The 16,418-nt window shown below is 44.4% G+C and overlaps 1 protein-coding gene across 10 annotated transcripts in view; it reads left to right on the top strand.

Annotated features, from left to right (window-relative positions):
• The window catches only part of DISP1 (dispatched RND transporter family member 1), a 140,359-nt gene that overhangs the window by 117,984 nt on the left and 5,957 nt on the right, over positions 1-16,418 (top strand). For all 10 annotated transcript variants that reach the window (XM_084800379.1, XM_084800381.1, XM_084800380.1 and 7 more), the window contains 5 exons: positions 3,118-3,147; positions 8,472-8,595; positions 9,489-9,616; positions 9,952-10,049; positions 12,161-12,258. In XM_084800379.1, coding sequence (XP_084656505.1) covers positions 8,515-8,595; positions 9,489-9,616; positions 9,952-10,049; positions 12,161-12,258 — 405 coding nt within the window. In that variant the 5' untranslated portion in view covers positions 3,118-3,147; positions 8,472-8,514. The remainder of the gene's footprint in view (positions 1-3,117; positions 3,148-8,471; positions 8,596-9,488; positions 9,617-9,951; positions 10,050-12,160; positions 12,259-16,418) is intronic.

Below are 16,418 nucleotides of genomic sequence, written 5' to 3' on the forward strand. Positions count from 1 at the left end.
AGAGAGACACTAAGTGGACCCACATTGTCGCTGGTGTCCCTTGCTTCCTGCTGTTTGTGTTCCTAATGGCGCTGACTTCACACTGTTGAACATGAACAGAGTGATGACATACACCGCACACTGACCTCACCAGAGTCGGTTTATAGCTACAAAGGAACTGTATATCATGCTGAGGAATGAGACGAGAGAGAGTTCTTCTTGGGCATGCAGTCTTTTAGAGTTTAACAATAGTTTCTACAAATAGAGAAAGAATGCGTTGTTAAGTATTCTTAATAATGCTGTGGATATTAACTTATTGTAAAACACATGCCTATTCTAGATTGTTCTCATGAGGAGCAGACTTTGAATCCACATCTCTCAAAAGAAAAGAAACTCTTTTTCTTCTGTAGGGATTAATGTTTTACAGTTGTCCCTCTGGCTTCCCTTCTTTCATGGTTCTGCATATACACAGCCACAGCACAGGCAGCAGCAGATTCTCTACTGAGGGGCTTCAGAGAAAGGGTTGCGCCAACAGGACTGCTGGAGCAGTGGCAATATCAGTGGGTGTGTAAATGCAGAAGGAGAAATTTTTGCAGGCCCCACCCTGAGACAAAGAACTACATTTAAATGGCGGCTGGGCAGAGAACTAGCCTCTCCCATATATGAGCCCTCTTATTGGTTGTCCAACACGCAGTGGTCAGCCTTGAAATCATATGTAAACTAGCAACAACAATGGGCTCAGCAGCTTAGATCTATGTATCTGTTCACTTACACATAACAATAATAATCAAAGAAAAGGAGGCTTTCGATTTGAGAGTGGGAGGAAGCCATCGGAAGGGCTGCAGGGAGAACCTAGAGTCCCTCCAGCTCTGCTGTTGAGAATGCAAGAGACCAGAAGCTGCCTGAGATTGTCTCTGAAACTAGGGCTATCATGGAGTTGGGGTGCATGCTCTTCAGGACCTATTCTTGGGCCTTCTTGATTATGACCGTTTTAATAGATGTGTGAATAAAGCGTGAAATGCAGAACACATGTGTTTTGTAGATTCACACAGTGCGTTCCACAATGTAAACTCTGAAGCTTGGGAGCCTGTCTGTCTCCTTCATGGCTTTGCTGGGAACTAGATTAATACATTTTAAAGAAATTCATTGACAATTGAAAATGGAGATAAGAAAGAAAACTTTCCTTCTTCAGGAATCCCAGACTAAGCTTTGAATTGTGGGAGGGGTCAAGGCTTGGGGTGGGAGAATTTCAGGTTGTTTTCCTCTGAGTGTGCAACAGTGCAGTAGATTTCACACTGGGAGCATCTGAAGCGAGCCAGCATGCTGTTCAGTCAGCAGATAGTCATGCGCCTGTCTGTGTTACTGAAGTCAAACTTTGTTCTCATGGTCCCTTTATACAAAATGGGAAGAGATTTTGTTTTGTTCATGGTAGCTAAACTGTATCATTGAAATTGAGGATGAGAAAATGTAAGTTATTTAACTCAGTAAAGTAGTAGTAGTAGCAGCAGCAGCTGCTGCAGCCCAGACCTACCAAGGCAAACCTGTGATCCCAGCAACTCAGGAGGGTGAGGTGCAGTGGGGGCTGCACAGTCAGGACAAGCTCAAACGACTTGGTGAAGTCCTCTCTCAAAAATGTTAAGAAAGAGTCTTTGATAACTCTGTTGGAATACTTGTTTCATATGTGTGTTCAACCTCCAATATCCATAACATACCATTAACATATAAGTACCATTTTGATGAAAAGTACTTTAATGATACAACTTGTGATATGAGTGTTCATGCGCTTTTCTTGAGAGGCTTTCTGATGTGTGCTCATCAGAACTGGCTTCTGATTGCAGGTAGTATGTTGCAGCCTGTCTGGTTGAAGTATATGAAGAAGATATGTTTTTCCATAGATACATATTTGTACCCTCACAGACCTCATGAAGGGCTCGGGAACTACCTGTGGTCTTCAGGCCACACTGAGAGCCACTGTGCTTTAGAGCAGTGAACCATGAATAGTGAGCTTTATTTGTTCACCGAATACTTACGAAAAAAGTTACCGTAGGCCAGCAAGTGAGAAATTAATGAATGTGGTAGGGATAAAGAGTTCAGAAGTTGAGGCTGAGTTTGGGATTTCTTTAGCCAGCTTGATGTTGAGTATGTGGGTAGCAGGGTACCAATGCTGAGAGGGATAGTCACAGACATGGTAGGGAGGTGGGGACTTGAAATCCAAGCCCATCCTTGTTTAAGGGATTGGGAAGGTAGGTAGCAAGAAAACGAGGACTGGAGAGTCGGCTGGTGTCTCAAAGAGAAAACAGTATTTCTAGCACAAAGATGTATTGATGTCAAGTTGGAGGAGGAAAGGATGCTGCCTAGACAAGAGGCTTAGGGACGAGGACTCCTGTCTGAGAGAGGGGACTGAAGCTGGCGGGCAGGGGTCTGGAGCTCACCTAGGGTCCTGCTGGGAATCCATCAGGGGTCCTCAAAGGTGCCACCTCTGCTCAGCCACTCGAGCGTCTTCTGGAGTACAAAGCCCTGCTGTAAGGGTTCAGTTTCTCCACACGTTTGACATCCCCAAGCCATCTCTCTTAACCCTCCTGGGAGTCTTCATGGAAGGAGCACTAAGTCCAGCGCTGGCACGTATGTGGGGAGCACCAAGTCTAGCGTTGACGTGTATGTGGGGAGCACTAAGTCCAGCATTGGCACGTATGTGGGTAGTACTAAGTCCAGCATTAGTATGTGTGTGGGGGGGGAAGCATCAAGTGTTGGCATGTATGTAGGGAATACTAAGTCAAGCGTTGACGTGTATATGGGGAGTACTAAGTCTAGCAGTAACATGTATGTGGGGAGTACTAAGTGTTGGTATGTATGTGGGGAGCACCAAGTCCAGCCTTGGCATGTGTGTGGAGAGTACTAAGTGTTGGCATGTTTAGTGTGTGTGTGTGGAATTCTAAGTATTGGCAAATATGTGGGGAGTACTAAGTGTTGGCGTGTATGTGGAGAGCGCTAAGTCCAGTGTTGGTGTGTATGTGGGGAGCACTAAGCCCAGCACTGGTGTGTGTGTAGGGAGCACCGAGTTGGCACATCTGTGGAGTCTCCTTACATTATGTAGCTTGGTTCCTGAGCATTATTTCTTTGCTTTTTCCTTTTTTTCAGGCCATCCAGACCTTTCAAGTTCCCGAGAAGGTAGAGTATTATAAGTCCTCTTGTTTGATGATAAACTTCTCTGTAGTTTCCAATCCTCTGCTCTCTCTACACTTTGCTCTTTCCACCCTCTTCATGCATCCTTTATGAGGGAAAAAAGTTTTCTTATACATTGTCTGCTTTCAGGGCTCCATATTACAAAAGTGCTTTCCAATCTTACAGTAGATTTTCTTTTCTTTCTGTTTTGGTTTTTAGCATCAGGTTTCTCTGTGTAGCCCTGGCTGTTCTGGAACTTGCTCTATAGACCAGGCTGGCCTTGAACTCACCAAGATCCACCTTCCTCTGCCTCCCTGAGTCCTGGGAGTAAAGGTGTGCACCACCACGCCCGGCTAGGTTTTCTTATCTTTAAATTCTCTTTGGGACTTGCATTTATATTTGTCTAGCTGTTTGTTTGTTTGGGTTTTTTTTCTTATTTAAGTTGGCTTCTCTATCCTTTTTTGGCAGAAGGGTCACATGTACCTTCATTAACTTATTTTTTATGTAAAGTATCTGCCATTCTGCCAGCTAGTGTGACTTGAATACACAGTAGTTTATTTCAAATGCATTAAATGTTTTTCTTATTTAAAATATGTGACTGTATTAAGATGAAGGTATTCCTTTGTGTGGGAATTGTTTTATTTGTTAATTATGTATATATGTGTACATGTATGGGGGTATTTGCACATGAGTGTTGGTGCCTGTGAGGGCCACAGGTGTCAGGTCTAAAGCTAGAGTTACAAGCGGTTGTGAGACACTTGATACAAGTGGTAGGACTAGAATTCAGATCCTCTGCAAGAGCGATATGCACCGTTACCTGCCGACCCTAGAAATCTTTAAATAGATACAATTCCTGAAAACACAGAATGATACTAGCCTATCCTCTTACACAATGTGGTTCTGGGTATAGCATCATCACACCCAAGAAACTTGAGGTGACTCGTGTGATTCAGCTGCCACAGAAGCTCAGGTAGAGAACAATCCAGCCCTCCTAGGGGGAGTGCTCACTATCTGGAGCAGTGGTTATCACCCTGTGGGTCACGACCCCTCAATAGGTCAAACACCCTTCGCAGCGGTCACATATCAGATACCCTGCACATCTTGTCCACGGTGGCTGACTCATTCTATTTACACAATGTCCTCCGAGTCATTCCCAGCATTCTAGCACACATCCTAAGTTTCTTTCTTTTCAGGCCTGAATCTCTTCAGTCATGCTGTTTGTAGATGCCGTACTTTATCTAGTTATTCCATTTTTGCCCCTTCCTTCAAGAGAGAGACAGAGACATGGGAGCAGATATGCAAGTAAATATCCAACACTAGCAAAAAGAATTTCATTTATCTGGAAATAATGATTTTTCTCAGCTGACTGAAGGTTTGACATTTTGAAAATATTTGGGTTTTCCTCTGTTAACAAATTTGGTTTTTAAAAAAAATCTTAATTTCTTTTTCTTTCTTCTTTATTTCTTTTTTAGTATATCTACCTACATACAACCACATACATATCTTCCTAAGTACAGCTTACTCAGAAAAGCCTTTCCTGATATCCCAGGTCCCATCTCACTGGGAAATGATCTCCTGTTTTTCTTTGGCTGAACATTGCATCTGTTCTTCTAAAAGCACCCTTTTACCTGCTTCTGTAGATGTCTGTACCTGTCTGATGTTCTACACTTAGCTATAAATTCCTTGAGCCAATCTTTGCATTTCCACAGTGCCTTGCATCCTTGCATTTGATTTACTGTTAGAGATGAATTTATAACTCACACAAAGGAAACAGTTGTTTGTCCTATTTTCATGTGTGAATTCTTTTGTATCTGAGTCATCCTTCCCATCAAGTTGACAGTCGATGCCACTAGAAACATTGTGCGCATTTTGAAGCCCTCCCTTAAGGGGCAAGAAAAATTGGGCTGGCAATTTGGGGAAGGCAATAAGCTGTGGGAGGAAGAGTTCCTTAGGAAAGAAGAGCGAACACAAGATCTTACACTCTGCTCAGGTCAGAAAGGTCTCGAAACCAAGTCCAGGTAGTTGATTTGGGTGGTGCCAAAGAGTCAGGAGAGTAAAGGCTACTAGGGGCTAAGCTGTTGGTTCTGGTCAGAAGAGGGACACCCAGTCAAGTCACGCCCTTCAGGACAGTTTGTAGAGAGAGGAGGTTTCTGGAGAGGCCACGAAGGATAAGCCAGGAACAGAGCAAATAATTCATCATGGGAGTTACTGTATTGTAAGTACCACTTCAAAGCCTGCCCTTCCATGATGCTATCTGAACATAAGGAGGTTCTACAAGACACTGACTTAATAATTATTTCCAGTCTGTTTCCAGAGTAAGCCTAGCAGTTAGGTTGAACCTCTGTAAGTATATTCTGAGGGACTTCCATTGGCTACCAGCGTAGCACAGCAGTGCCATCCTCAGCCAGGGAGCCAGCCTGCCTACTCACTCACTCATGGTGCATTAAGACGACTTGAGACAGCCAGTTGAACAATGATGTGAACTTTATACAGTGGTGGCCAGGTTAGAGCTGCAGGCCCTCCCCTCAGTGAGAGCTCCCCCCAACTCTTCCCTGGGCCACTCCCTGACTAACTCAGGTGTTACAGAGGAGGACTGAATTCACAGTTGTGCTGTGTTCCTGTGTACACACCTCCCAATTAGAGCAGGTGGGCACAAGGTAAGTGTTGCCTGGTGTGCAGGGCAGCTGTGGTAAAGCTCCTCTTAAAAATGGTTTTAACACACATGTGGTTCACTTTTCAAAGAAAATAACGTGAACATATTTTACTGTTAGAAGTGAAATGTTATAGGTGTCTGTATTTTATAGGTCATTTAAATTTTTCCTTATTCCTCCCAGTTTTATAGTGTTTTTTGGTAATGATATTATAATCATTGTCTGGATTTCATATCATACATGAAACACTTATTTCCTTTGTAGTGCCCATAGCTGGGCCTAGACAGCGCAAGTGACAGAGGCGCTGTCAGCAGTTTGCGGTGCTCAGGAGAAGTGTATGTCTAAATGGCTGTGCATCTCCCCACAGTGCTGAGCATACTCAAGACGCGATGCTGAACAGTTGTCTAGGAGAGGCCAGTGTGCAAAACATCTGCTGTGTGCAGAAGAAATTGTGATATAGCAAGGTTAAATGTGTGTGGAAGAATGCGGTAAAGAGCTAGCCATAAAGCTTCCACGTGTCGCTGGTGCATGTATGCAGCATGTGGCAGGGCTGGGAGATGGAAACCAGATGTTTTCAAAGGGAAGGAAAGCGGTTATTGGAAGAGGTTTTTAGGGTTTCTGTGTATGTGTGTGCATATTTCTTATGAACACAAAGCAAAAGTCGTTCTATGGATAAATTAAGCCACAAAAGAAAACTAAGCAGTGCTAGGCTACTGCCTTGTATTGATAACATGTTTATAAGACAAACGCTGTCCAAACTGAAGGAGAGCAGATCCCTTTAGAGTGGAATGAATGAATGCTTAGGCAGAAGCCACTCTCATTTCTTCAGGCTGATATTTTAAAGGCTTAGTGCAAAGTTCTCTTTTTAAAGTATGAGGTGATGGACAGAGTGTGTCAGAAGAGCCACTGATACAAAGCACATTAGTGCCTCAAAACCAGTGATCTCATTAGTCTGTGCTTAGTGGAATAAGGAGAAAGTGGGACAAACGTTTGCGTTGGGCTTGTGGCCACTCAGGGAGGACATTTGAACAGTCACAGGCAACACGTTGGGATTCATCTGTTCACATTACATCCACAGTTATCTGTAAAGGCAATTCTATCTTGCCTGACAAAATGTTCCTTCGATAAAGTCTAAAACCCAGAATTTGCAGTAAGGGAAATACTGTTCAACTAACTCAGTGTCCTATGGTTCTGTGTGATTTTGCAGAGAGAAATTTACTAGTGGGGTAGAATTTTTTTTTCTTTTTGGACAGGGTCTTGCTTGTGTAGTCCTGGCTGATGTAGAACTCACCGTGTAGATTAGGCTGGTCTTGAACTCACAGAAATCCACCCACTTCTCTTGTCCAAGTGCTGGGAGTAAGGTTTGGCAAAGGTTAGAGATAGCTGTGGGCACTGGGGACAGAACTCTTGCCTTTAGTTGTGAGTACCCATTAGCAGCTGAGACATGTAGCCAACCCTAGACATCTTTAAGTGTGAATTTGATGAAGCAGAATTTGGCAAGTTTACTTCTTCCTTATGGCTTTAGTTTCCGTTGTATTTGAAGAAACAGATGGAAAAAACATTAGTTAAAAGCCAGAGTCTAGAACCAGATTACCTAAGGCTTCAAGATTCAACTCATTACTTGGCCTGTCTGTCCCTCAACTTCAGCAATGGGGTGGGCATAAGACTGGCACAAGCTGATGGTCTGTGTGCAGCGCAGGAGCCACTGATACTGCAGTAAGTACAAGCTGTTATTTATGTAAAGGTACTTTAAAAGAACAGCAGTGGGGAATGCCAGGGCAAGCTCCTTTAGGCATAACTATGTTGTGACATAAATCCTTTATTAGAGTGGTAATTGGAAGTAAATATACCCACAGAGTCAGTTCTGTGGTGCTTCAAAACCAGCACTCTGGGCTTGGAGATTGGAAAGCTATATAGCAGTATTTCCGGGCATTTAGAGCCCACGGCTTTATTTGTAATTACTAGCATGTTCTCAAAGAAATTCCTCATAAATATATACTTACCAAGTCTGCTTCATGTGAACCATAACCAGCCATCATAGTAGCCAGGGAGCTGATCTTGTTGAGAGTTGGAGGGTAGTGGTCACACACTGCATATTTTGGGTTTTTCTTCTTCTGATAAAGATTGAGGATGGCAAGTGCAGTTCAGGAGGGGTCTGAGGTCAGTCAGAGACGGTAGATGAAGAAAGCCAGTGGTGGAGTTGGTAATGGAGGGAGGTTCTGACGTGGAGAAAGAGAAGAGCCAGCCTGTAGTGCCTGGAGCCCCCAGGGGTGGTAGGAGGCTGGGGCAGTGTTCATCAGTCTGGACAAGTTAGCTAGGCCTCTCCTGCAGGTACTGTCGGGCCACTGATGCCACACTGGACAGAATAAAGGCCCCTGCCCGTGTGGACTCAGTCTGCTGATAGTCATAGTCATTTCTTTCTAGCTCTGAGAAAATGTATTTAGTTGTCTTTAGGTTTCATGAACTTGCTCATAGACGTTTTTTAAGAACTGCTGCTTTATCAGAAAAATGAAGGGACAGTGATCTGGAAATGTTCTGCCTCAGGGTGTATAAATACTTGTAATCGTATTGGTAACACCTGTGCTGGTCTAAAACACGGGGTCTAGCCCTCCTCATGTGTAGCCTTACCTCCACCCTGTTTCTCAGATGTCCTCTCTCTGCTCACTTTGTGCCTTGTAGTTATGCAGCCCTGCTAGCCGACTGGCCCGTGGTGGTCCTGGGCATGTGCACCCTGCTCATCGTGGTCTGTGCCCTGGTGGGGGTCTTAGTCCCAGAGCTCCCCGACTTCTCTGATCCTCTGCTGGTAAGGAGAACTTGACCTGGCTTAACCCTGGAGCCATGTCCCTGAATTAAGTACTTAAATGCATGGTACAGTCTGTTAGCAGCCTTTGCCTTCTTTGTTTTTGAGATAGAGTCTTAGACTGTAGCTCCTTGAACTTGTCATCCTCCTGCCTCAGCCTTGCGAGTACTGGGGTTACCCATCTGAGCCACCACTTCCAGGTCCCCATTTCTTTAAAAACATACTGCAGCCACCAGTAAGTGCACAGCTCTCTTTCTACAAGTAAAGGTGTGTTGTCTATGCTCTTAAGTAAGCGCAAAGGACCTTGCTCCACCCCAACTCAAGCTCAAGAAGTGGGGACGTCCGTCTTCCCTGTCCCCACATTTGATCAAGGAGCAACATATTAAAGAATTAAACACTCTGAAAGTATTTTCATAAAGATTTTAATGCTGTGTATCTCTCCCACCTCCCAGAAATTAAAGGCATCTCTGTGTAACTAACAGATAGCAGGATCTGTTACGTGAATGTTCCTCTGGAGTGGGATAAAGAGAAAGTGTGACCAAGGGTAATGATAGCTCTTGGCGGGCACTGTGAGAATGCTTCACATAATTTCATTTGACCATAATTCCTACAGGCTAGAATTAGCACTTATTAAATGCTTGGGCACACGTATGTTTCAGATACACTTTTGCCACTTCCTGAGGCATGTAACTAGAGAACCATATGCCTTTGTCACAGCAAAGAGGTGATGGTTAGAAAGGCAGCGTGTTAACACAGGCCACTCAGCAGTGAGGAATGCCTATGCTTCCTGTTGAAAATGCTACATCATTTTGATATTGCTTTCCTAAGTTGTTAAGATGATTGTGTTTAGTGGGAAATTAAATATACTAATGGGAACATGTAATATTTTGTCTTAGGGTTTTGAACCAAGAGGGACTGCAATAGGACAGAGGCTGGTCACGTGGAATAACATGATGAAAAATACAGGATACAAAGCAACATTAGCAAATTATCCTTATAAGTATGCGGAAGAGCAAGCCAACAGGTAATCCTTTACTTCATATGACATTTCGATAAAATATTACTTAATGAATCCTTTTTATTGCCTGAGCCAAAAGGCTGAATTAAAAAAACAAGGCTTAATTCCTTTGCCATTAAGTTTAACTTGTCACTAAAATGTCTTGGCTGTACTGTGATGGAAAGGTAAGATTTTCTTCTTTACCTGTGGAAAAATTAATGTTGCTCACATGGATCCGTCCAGCTTAGTATCAAGTGCTAAGTAGGTTAGAAGGTTAGGGTTGGACTGTTAGAACCCACCCAGCTCCTTGAAACAGCTTGAACTTTATCAAAGTTTTTGACAAACTTGTTTTTCCCTTTCAGCCACCGGGATGACAGATGGTCCGATGATCATCATGAGAGAGAGAAGAGGGAAGTAGACTGGAACTTCCAGAAAGACAGCTTTTTCTGCGATGTTCCAAGTGAGCGAACAGCATCTGCATGGACCAAACAGCGACCTGGTGTGAAAGATGTGATCCGAGTCTACAAGTGCAGGCTGCGCAGCAGGCTCCCTGGTTCTGTAGACAGGCATGCCAGCTGAGTAACACGCTTGCCTTCAGGGTAGCCAGCTACTAGTTTGAGTTGATCTGTAGTGAAAAGTAAGGAAAGGGTTCTGTTCAAATTGAAGGACAAGATTAACCAAACTTTCTACTTTGTCTGAACCTTTAAAGTCATATGTCAAATCATCTTTACTGTTTATTTCTGGGTCATATAACAAGTACATATTCTTTATTGGATCAAATGTGATCAAATGTGGTGCAAAGGCCCAGAGCTTGTGAGTGGGTCAAGCTGGCTGGAGAGGACGTGCGAGTGTGGAGCTGAGGATAGCGCCCTGGAGTGCAACTGTAGCGGGACAGGGCCTTGTGGAATTGAGCCCCAGGCCTCACAAGCCTCCAGACTCCAGTGTGGAACCACAGATCTCTAAGTGTTGGCATCCAGCTGACTAGAGAAGTTTAGTTACACTTAAAAGTGGCTTGTTACCCGGCAGCGCCAGGGAGGGATGTACAAGTGGCGGTGTGGAACTGTAGGTGACATTTGGTGTTCAGTGGCCAGAGTGACCAGGAGGGTGAGGGTAGTAGTTTCTGACTGAGCAAATATGAATAGTAACGTTCTTTTGGTTTCAGCTTGTTGAAAACCCCTTCGTTGTATATTTCCCTGCCTAATTAAATAGCAGAGAACCCTCTAAGATCTTGTTATCTTAGATAGGGAGGGGCAAGAAAGGAAATCCAGATTTTATACAGATTCTTGACAGCAACACAAGTTCTAGTTCAAACATTTTCTGCCTCTTCCTCTTAGAACACAGATTAGAAAAATAGAATTCTGATTATTTCCATGTTTGGGCTGGTTTTTTGTTTCATTTTGTTTTTCCTTTCGAAGTATTATTATACAATGCTTAATCAGCACTTGTTAATGTCAGTAAGAACAATAGTAAATTCAGAAATTAAGTCTAGCTTTTGTTTCCCATAACTGTCCTGAGCAGTAAGTTGTGGCTTGACTAAAGCCCCCATGGGCTCCGTGGGAATGAAATACTTGTTTCCACAGGCTGATTTTGTACCTAAACAACTCAGTCTACATAAGACAATAGCTATTTGTGAACATAAATGTTTGCTAAGGACATCTGAGTGATCATGAATAAACCCATGAGGTTTTCATACCTTTGCCAAATGACTTGTTAGTGCAATTAGGCATTTTAGATAATGTAAAGTTAATCTGCTTTGTTTTCTTTGATACATACTAAACCTTTTAAATAATCCAGACAGACAAAGTCTCATGGAGCACCTGCTTTCCATTTCATTCTCACGGTTGTTTGGCATCGGGCTTGTCACCATTTGCACATGAGGAAGGAGGCCCAGAGAAGTGAGCAGTTGCTTACATAAGGTCACACAGGTGATAAGTGGCAGGGTCTGGCTGCAGCCAGATCTGATTTAAAGACCGTGGCTCTTCTGGTCCATTGCACACCTTGTTCAAACAAAGAGTTTGTGTTAGTCTAACTTCTGGTTCTTTCTCTGGACTCTAGGGTAGAAGGCATAGCCCTGAGCAGTCAGGACGTGCCATGCACCTGGTCCTGGCTGGCACAGTGCTTCAGCACTCAGGGGGCCTTTCCTGTGAATTTTGTAATTAGTTACCAGCCATCTCTCCTCCATAGTCAGCCTCCAGAGAAACCACTTTTATGGTCCTTTTTGATACCCTGTAGTGCGCAATCCTCATATTCTGTATGCCACCACAGAGGATGGAGAAAGACCCTCAGTTAATTTTCTACTGACAGTTTACAGCCTTTTCTTCCTAATAGGTTTGTCACTACAAGGTCCCCATGTGGCAAGTAGGTATAGGCTTTGAGCTAAAGTGACACACACACACACACACACACACACACACACACACACACACTTTCTCCTGCCATTTATCAAAGGAAAGAATTCCCTACTGCTAACAAATTATCTGTACAGTTTCTCATTTGAATTATTTCTGAATTATGATTCATCAAATAAATAGCATAAACATTTTTTTTCTTTCCCTCTTTTCATCTTTCAAGGTGACGGATACTCCAGAGTGGTGTTTGCTTCAGCAGGAGGGGAGACTCTGTGGAATTTACCTGCAATTAAGTCAATGTGTGATGTGGATAATTCCAGGGTATGTAAATGACAGCCGAGATCTGTTTAGCACAATAAAATTATGTTATAGAAACATCTACCGCTGCCCTAGTGTCTGACCGATAAAATGCCAGTGAGGCCTACCACCAAGGAGCAAGCCGCAGCAGGCAGGCTTTGCTCTCTGGACCCCAGCATCACCGTGTCCTGTGTTTCCCCATCTTTAAAGCACACTGGCCTTCTTTAATAAAGAACCCTCTTCCTTTGCAACTCATATCCTCTCTGTGTGACAATCTAATGATCTTCTGTTATTTCACCATAGTTTCTTTTTAGGACAATAGTTAAGACTGTCCCTTTCTTCTCTTACTGTGTTTTCTCTTCTCTAACTTAGTTTCACTGCTCTGTGCATTGCCCCTCCCCAAGTCATTTCTCAGCATTGTCATTGTGCAGTTAAATACCTGCCTCTCTGGCAGTAAGTGATCACTCCAGGCCATGATTTCAAAGAAGAACTTAGGAAGCAGGCTAGGAAGGGGCGCAGGGGTAAGGGGCATCAAAGACATTAACACACGTCTGTCTCAATGGCCCCTGTACTCCAAACCAGACTCCCCCAGGCTCCAAACACCTTGCTGCTTTGGAAGGCACTAGGATTCAGGAGGACAAGAACTTCCTGTCAGACTCTCCAGAGCCACACAGACGTCAGCTCCAAAAGACAAGAAGGCAGTCAGTCCGGCTGTGGAAGGCTGTCAGCCTGAGCAGGTCCAAACTGCCGTCTGACATCACTGATGGGCCTGTCCAAGGATGGCAGCCGGGTGGAAGGGAACTTGTGTTCTTAGCATAACCCTAAAATACCACACCAGAGGTTAGTCCCAAACCCAAGCACCTGCCTGGGAAGAGCTAGCTGGACAACCCAATTCCCACCGGGTGCTCAGTGGGGCTTCCTTGTGAACTCCAGGTAAAAAGGACTCATAGAGTCACCCTGACCAGCAGTGTCATTGTGCTGACTCACAGTCACCCAGTGAGTCAGTCCTATGTGCCCTGGCTTTATACCAGCCTCCAATAGCAAAGGCTGTTCGATACCTTGAGCGGATCATGCCAGAGATTACATCATCAGCTTTCTATCTGTGTCACCTTGTCTTTGGCCCCAAACCAGTCAAACCCACAAGTGATCTATTAAAAAGACCACAGTTTTCCAGTCAGTGGTCTGGTTTTATTTGCCATGTGCTCTCCAATAGCTACCAGATCCCACCTTACTTGGAAGCTGTGCCTGTGTTTCTTATAACATGTGGCACCTCTTATGTAGACAGTGAATTTCAAAGTAGTAAGCACATAGTGGCACTTTGTGCAAGCAGCAGTTTATGCTCAGTGCTTGTGATGGGTCTCTGTGGGCCCCACATGGCTGGGATCTCAGCACTGCTCACCGTGAGGCTTGGGGAAGCAAAGCTCATCTGCTTCCTTGTCTTCATAGCTTGGATGAGACAGAACTCTGAATTTGAACGCCTCTTACTCTGTGTCTTGCCTGCCCTCTGTCTTAAGACCTGCCTTCCTGCTCACTGTGTGCATTCTAAACATCTTGATGAGTCATATACTCCCCATAACAGTATATGAGCTAAATACCTTCTTAGTCCACTTTATAGGAGGAGAAACTTTGACACAAATAGCAAGAGGCAGGTCTGACCCCAGCAGGTTTGCTGCCAGAGTCTTCCTGCCCTTGGCGCTTATGCTTCCATAATGGAGATTATACTCCACCCTGTTTCTGTCGGTTGATTTGCTGTATATGCCATCTTCTACTCAAATGACCAACCTTTAAAGAGTCCATGTGGCCTGGATTAAGTATCCATTTATAGCAGTTTATCCTTTTAGTGTGTGTTAGACTCCAAGACTTAAAAAGCCAGGAAGTAGCACTGTCTTGGTAGCTTTCAACACTGAGCTCAGTACAGTGCTTCATCTGCACCAAATGGTCTTTGTGAGGTAGCAGACAAAGGAGGCATGCCTAACCGTGAAGTAAGTAAGGGAGGGAAGATGAAAGTAAGGGCGACACAGCATCGGGAGCCCAAGGAGCCTCCCAGAGGCCAGAGGCCAGTAAGGGCAGAATTGCCTTTCAGTGGATCGTTACCCCAAAGTCACCAATGGGCAGTAAGTCAGGAGAGGAACAAAAATGTATTTTAGAAACCCAGTGTTTCCTAATGCTGAGGAAGAAAACATTTCCCCTCACGTGTGTGTGTGTGTGTGTGTGTGTGTGTGTGTGTGAGAGAGAGAGAGAGAGAGAGAGAGAGAGAGAGAGAGAGAGAGAGAGAGAGAGAGAGAGAGACTGATTGGGGGTTAGGTAAAGCAAGGATGTGAATTCACATTTATGGTGCGAGAGGAACCAGAGGACCACCTCATGAGCCCTTCCTCAGACACCAACAGGGTTTCTCACTGGCCTGGAACTTGCCACGTAGACTAGATTGTCTAGTAGGAATCTGCCTGTCACCACTTCCCCAGCACTGAAATTATAAGCACATGTCACCATGCCTGGCTTGTTTTTATTGTATTTTTAAACCGTAGGTTCTGGGAATTGAACTCAGGTCTTCATGCCTCTGTAGCAAGCACTCTGTGAACTGAGCCATCTCCCCAACCCCTCTCTCATACTCTTGATAAAAGATGTATGAAGCTGTGTACATAGCTCTTGTTTTAAGCGTGTATGTGTGCACGCATGCATGCATGTATCCTGGGTACACATATCACAGCACACACGTGGAGATTAGAGAACAGCTTGCAGGAGTCAGTTCTTTCCTTCTACCAGGTGGGTCCTGGGGAATTAAACTCAGATCCTCAAGCACCTTCACCCACTGAGCCATCCCACCAGCCCAGTTCTTAACATCATGCTTACAAAGTGACAATGCAGGGGACAGACCCAAAACTTACATTCAAAGGAGTATTTAGTATGGCCAGTTACAAAAGCACACTGAATGAATAAACAGGCAGTTAGGAACCTAAAGAGCTACTTCAAAAACATGGTTATAATTTTAACTTGTTAAATTAATACCCTTTTTTAAACCAGTTGCAAATGTGACTGCATTCTGATCTTAAATTCTGCTCTGGAAAAAAGATGATAAAATGTTCATTCCACATGTTAGGTAATAACTTGGGCCAACTGTTCAGCCTTGATATTACTGCTGGAGTTTTTTCCAGTCCTCAGTTGGAGCTGCTGTGGGAATCTGCGTTTGTTACAGTGTTCTGCCTGCTTGGAGGCCTTTCCTTCCATCCCTCAGTCCTTGTTATTGCTTGGCTGTTAACGGGACCAGCCTTGATCCAGAGCAGAGGGCTTAACTGTCGGTGGGTTGAGCCTGGGATGAGTGCAGCACCTCGCTGAGGCCAGGCGTCCCTTGTCTTCTGCCGTGTGTGTGTGTGTGTGTGTGTGTGTGTGTGTGTGTGTGTGTGTTACCAGGAAGAGAGTCCAGGAGCCAGCTGAGCCTGCTATTGAGGGCTTAATCGTCCTCTGTTTTCTTTTCTCGGCTTCTTAAAATAACTCCAGTGTAGCCTGTAGTTTTTGAAGTTAAGGTATCATTTAAATACTACTGGTTTCTCTTTTCTCTCTCTCTCTCTCTCCTCTCTTTTTACCCCTATTTTAAGTCAGTTCCACCCCTGCTGCTATCTAACCAGGGAACTGTGCAGAGACACATCACAACCACATAAGCGGAGTGACCCCCAGCTCCCCTGGGTGAGTTGCTGGAACTAGAGGGCTGGGTTCCCCATGAGGGGTTTGCTTTCATAAACTCTATTTTGTTTTTTTTTTTTATAAACGTCTACATTTTTTGGAATTACTCCAAAGGGTCCTTTTCCAAAAGTATGACAAGAATATGTCTGCCTCCTACATAAAGAGAGATACCTGCCCGCCCTTCTCTTTTGGCCTCAGACTATCATAGGGATTCTGTATTTTTCTCCCTCACAACTGACTAGTTATTGCCACTGTGCTGCGACCCTTTCAGACGTGGACATTTCCTCTGTAGGTCCCCATGTGTCCACACAGTATACTGCTTGTCTCTGTCTGATTTCTCTGCCATTCTGAGGGTAAACTGAGAGCCCAGGCCACAGTGCCTTCTCTTGCACAGGGGCTCATGGGAGAGGGAGAGGTAGGGCCTCACTCACACGGCTACTTCCCAGTGCTGCAGTCCCTTCCTCAGGAGGCTGGTGCCCTGAAGGGATAGTTAGAGGGTGCCCATT

The sequence above is a fragment of the Acomys minous genome, assembly GCF_964271855.1.
Source record: "Acomys minous genome assembly, chromosome: 1".
NCBI lineage: Eukaryota > Metazoa > Chordata > Mammalia > Rodentia > Muridae > Acomys > Acomys minous.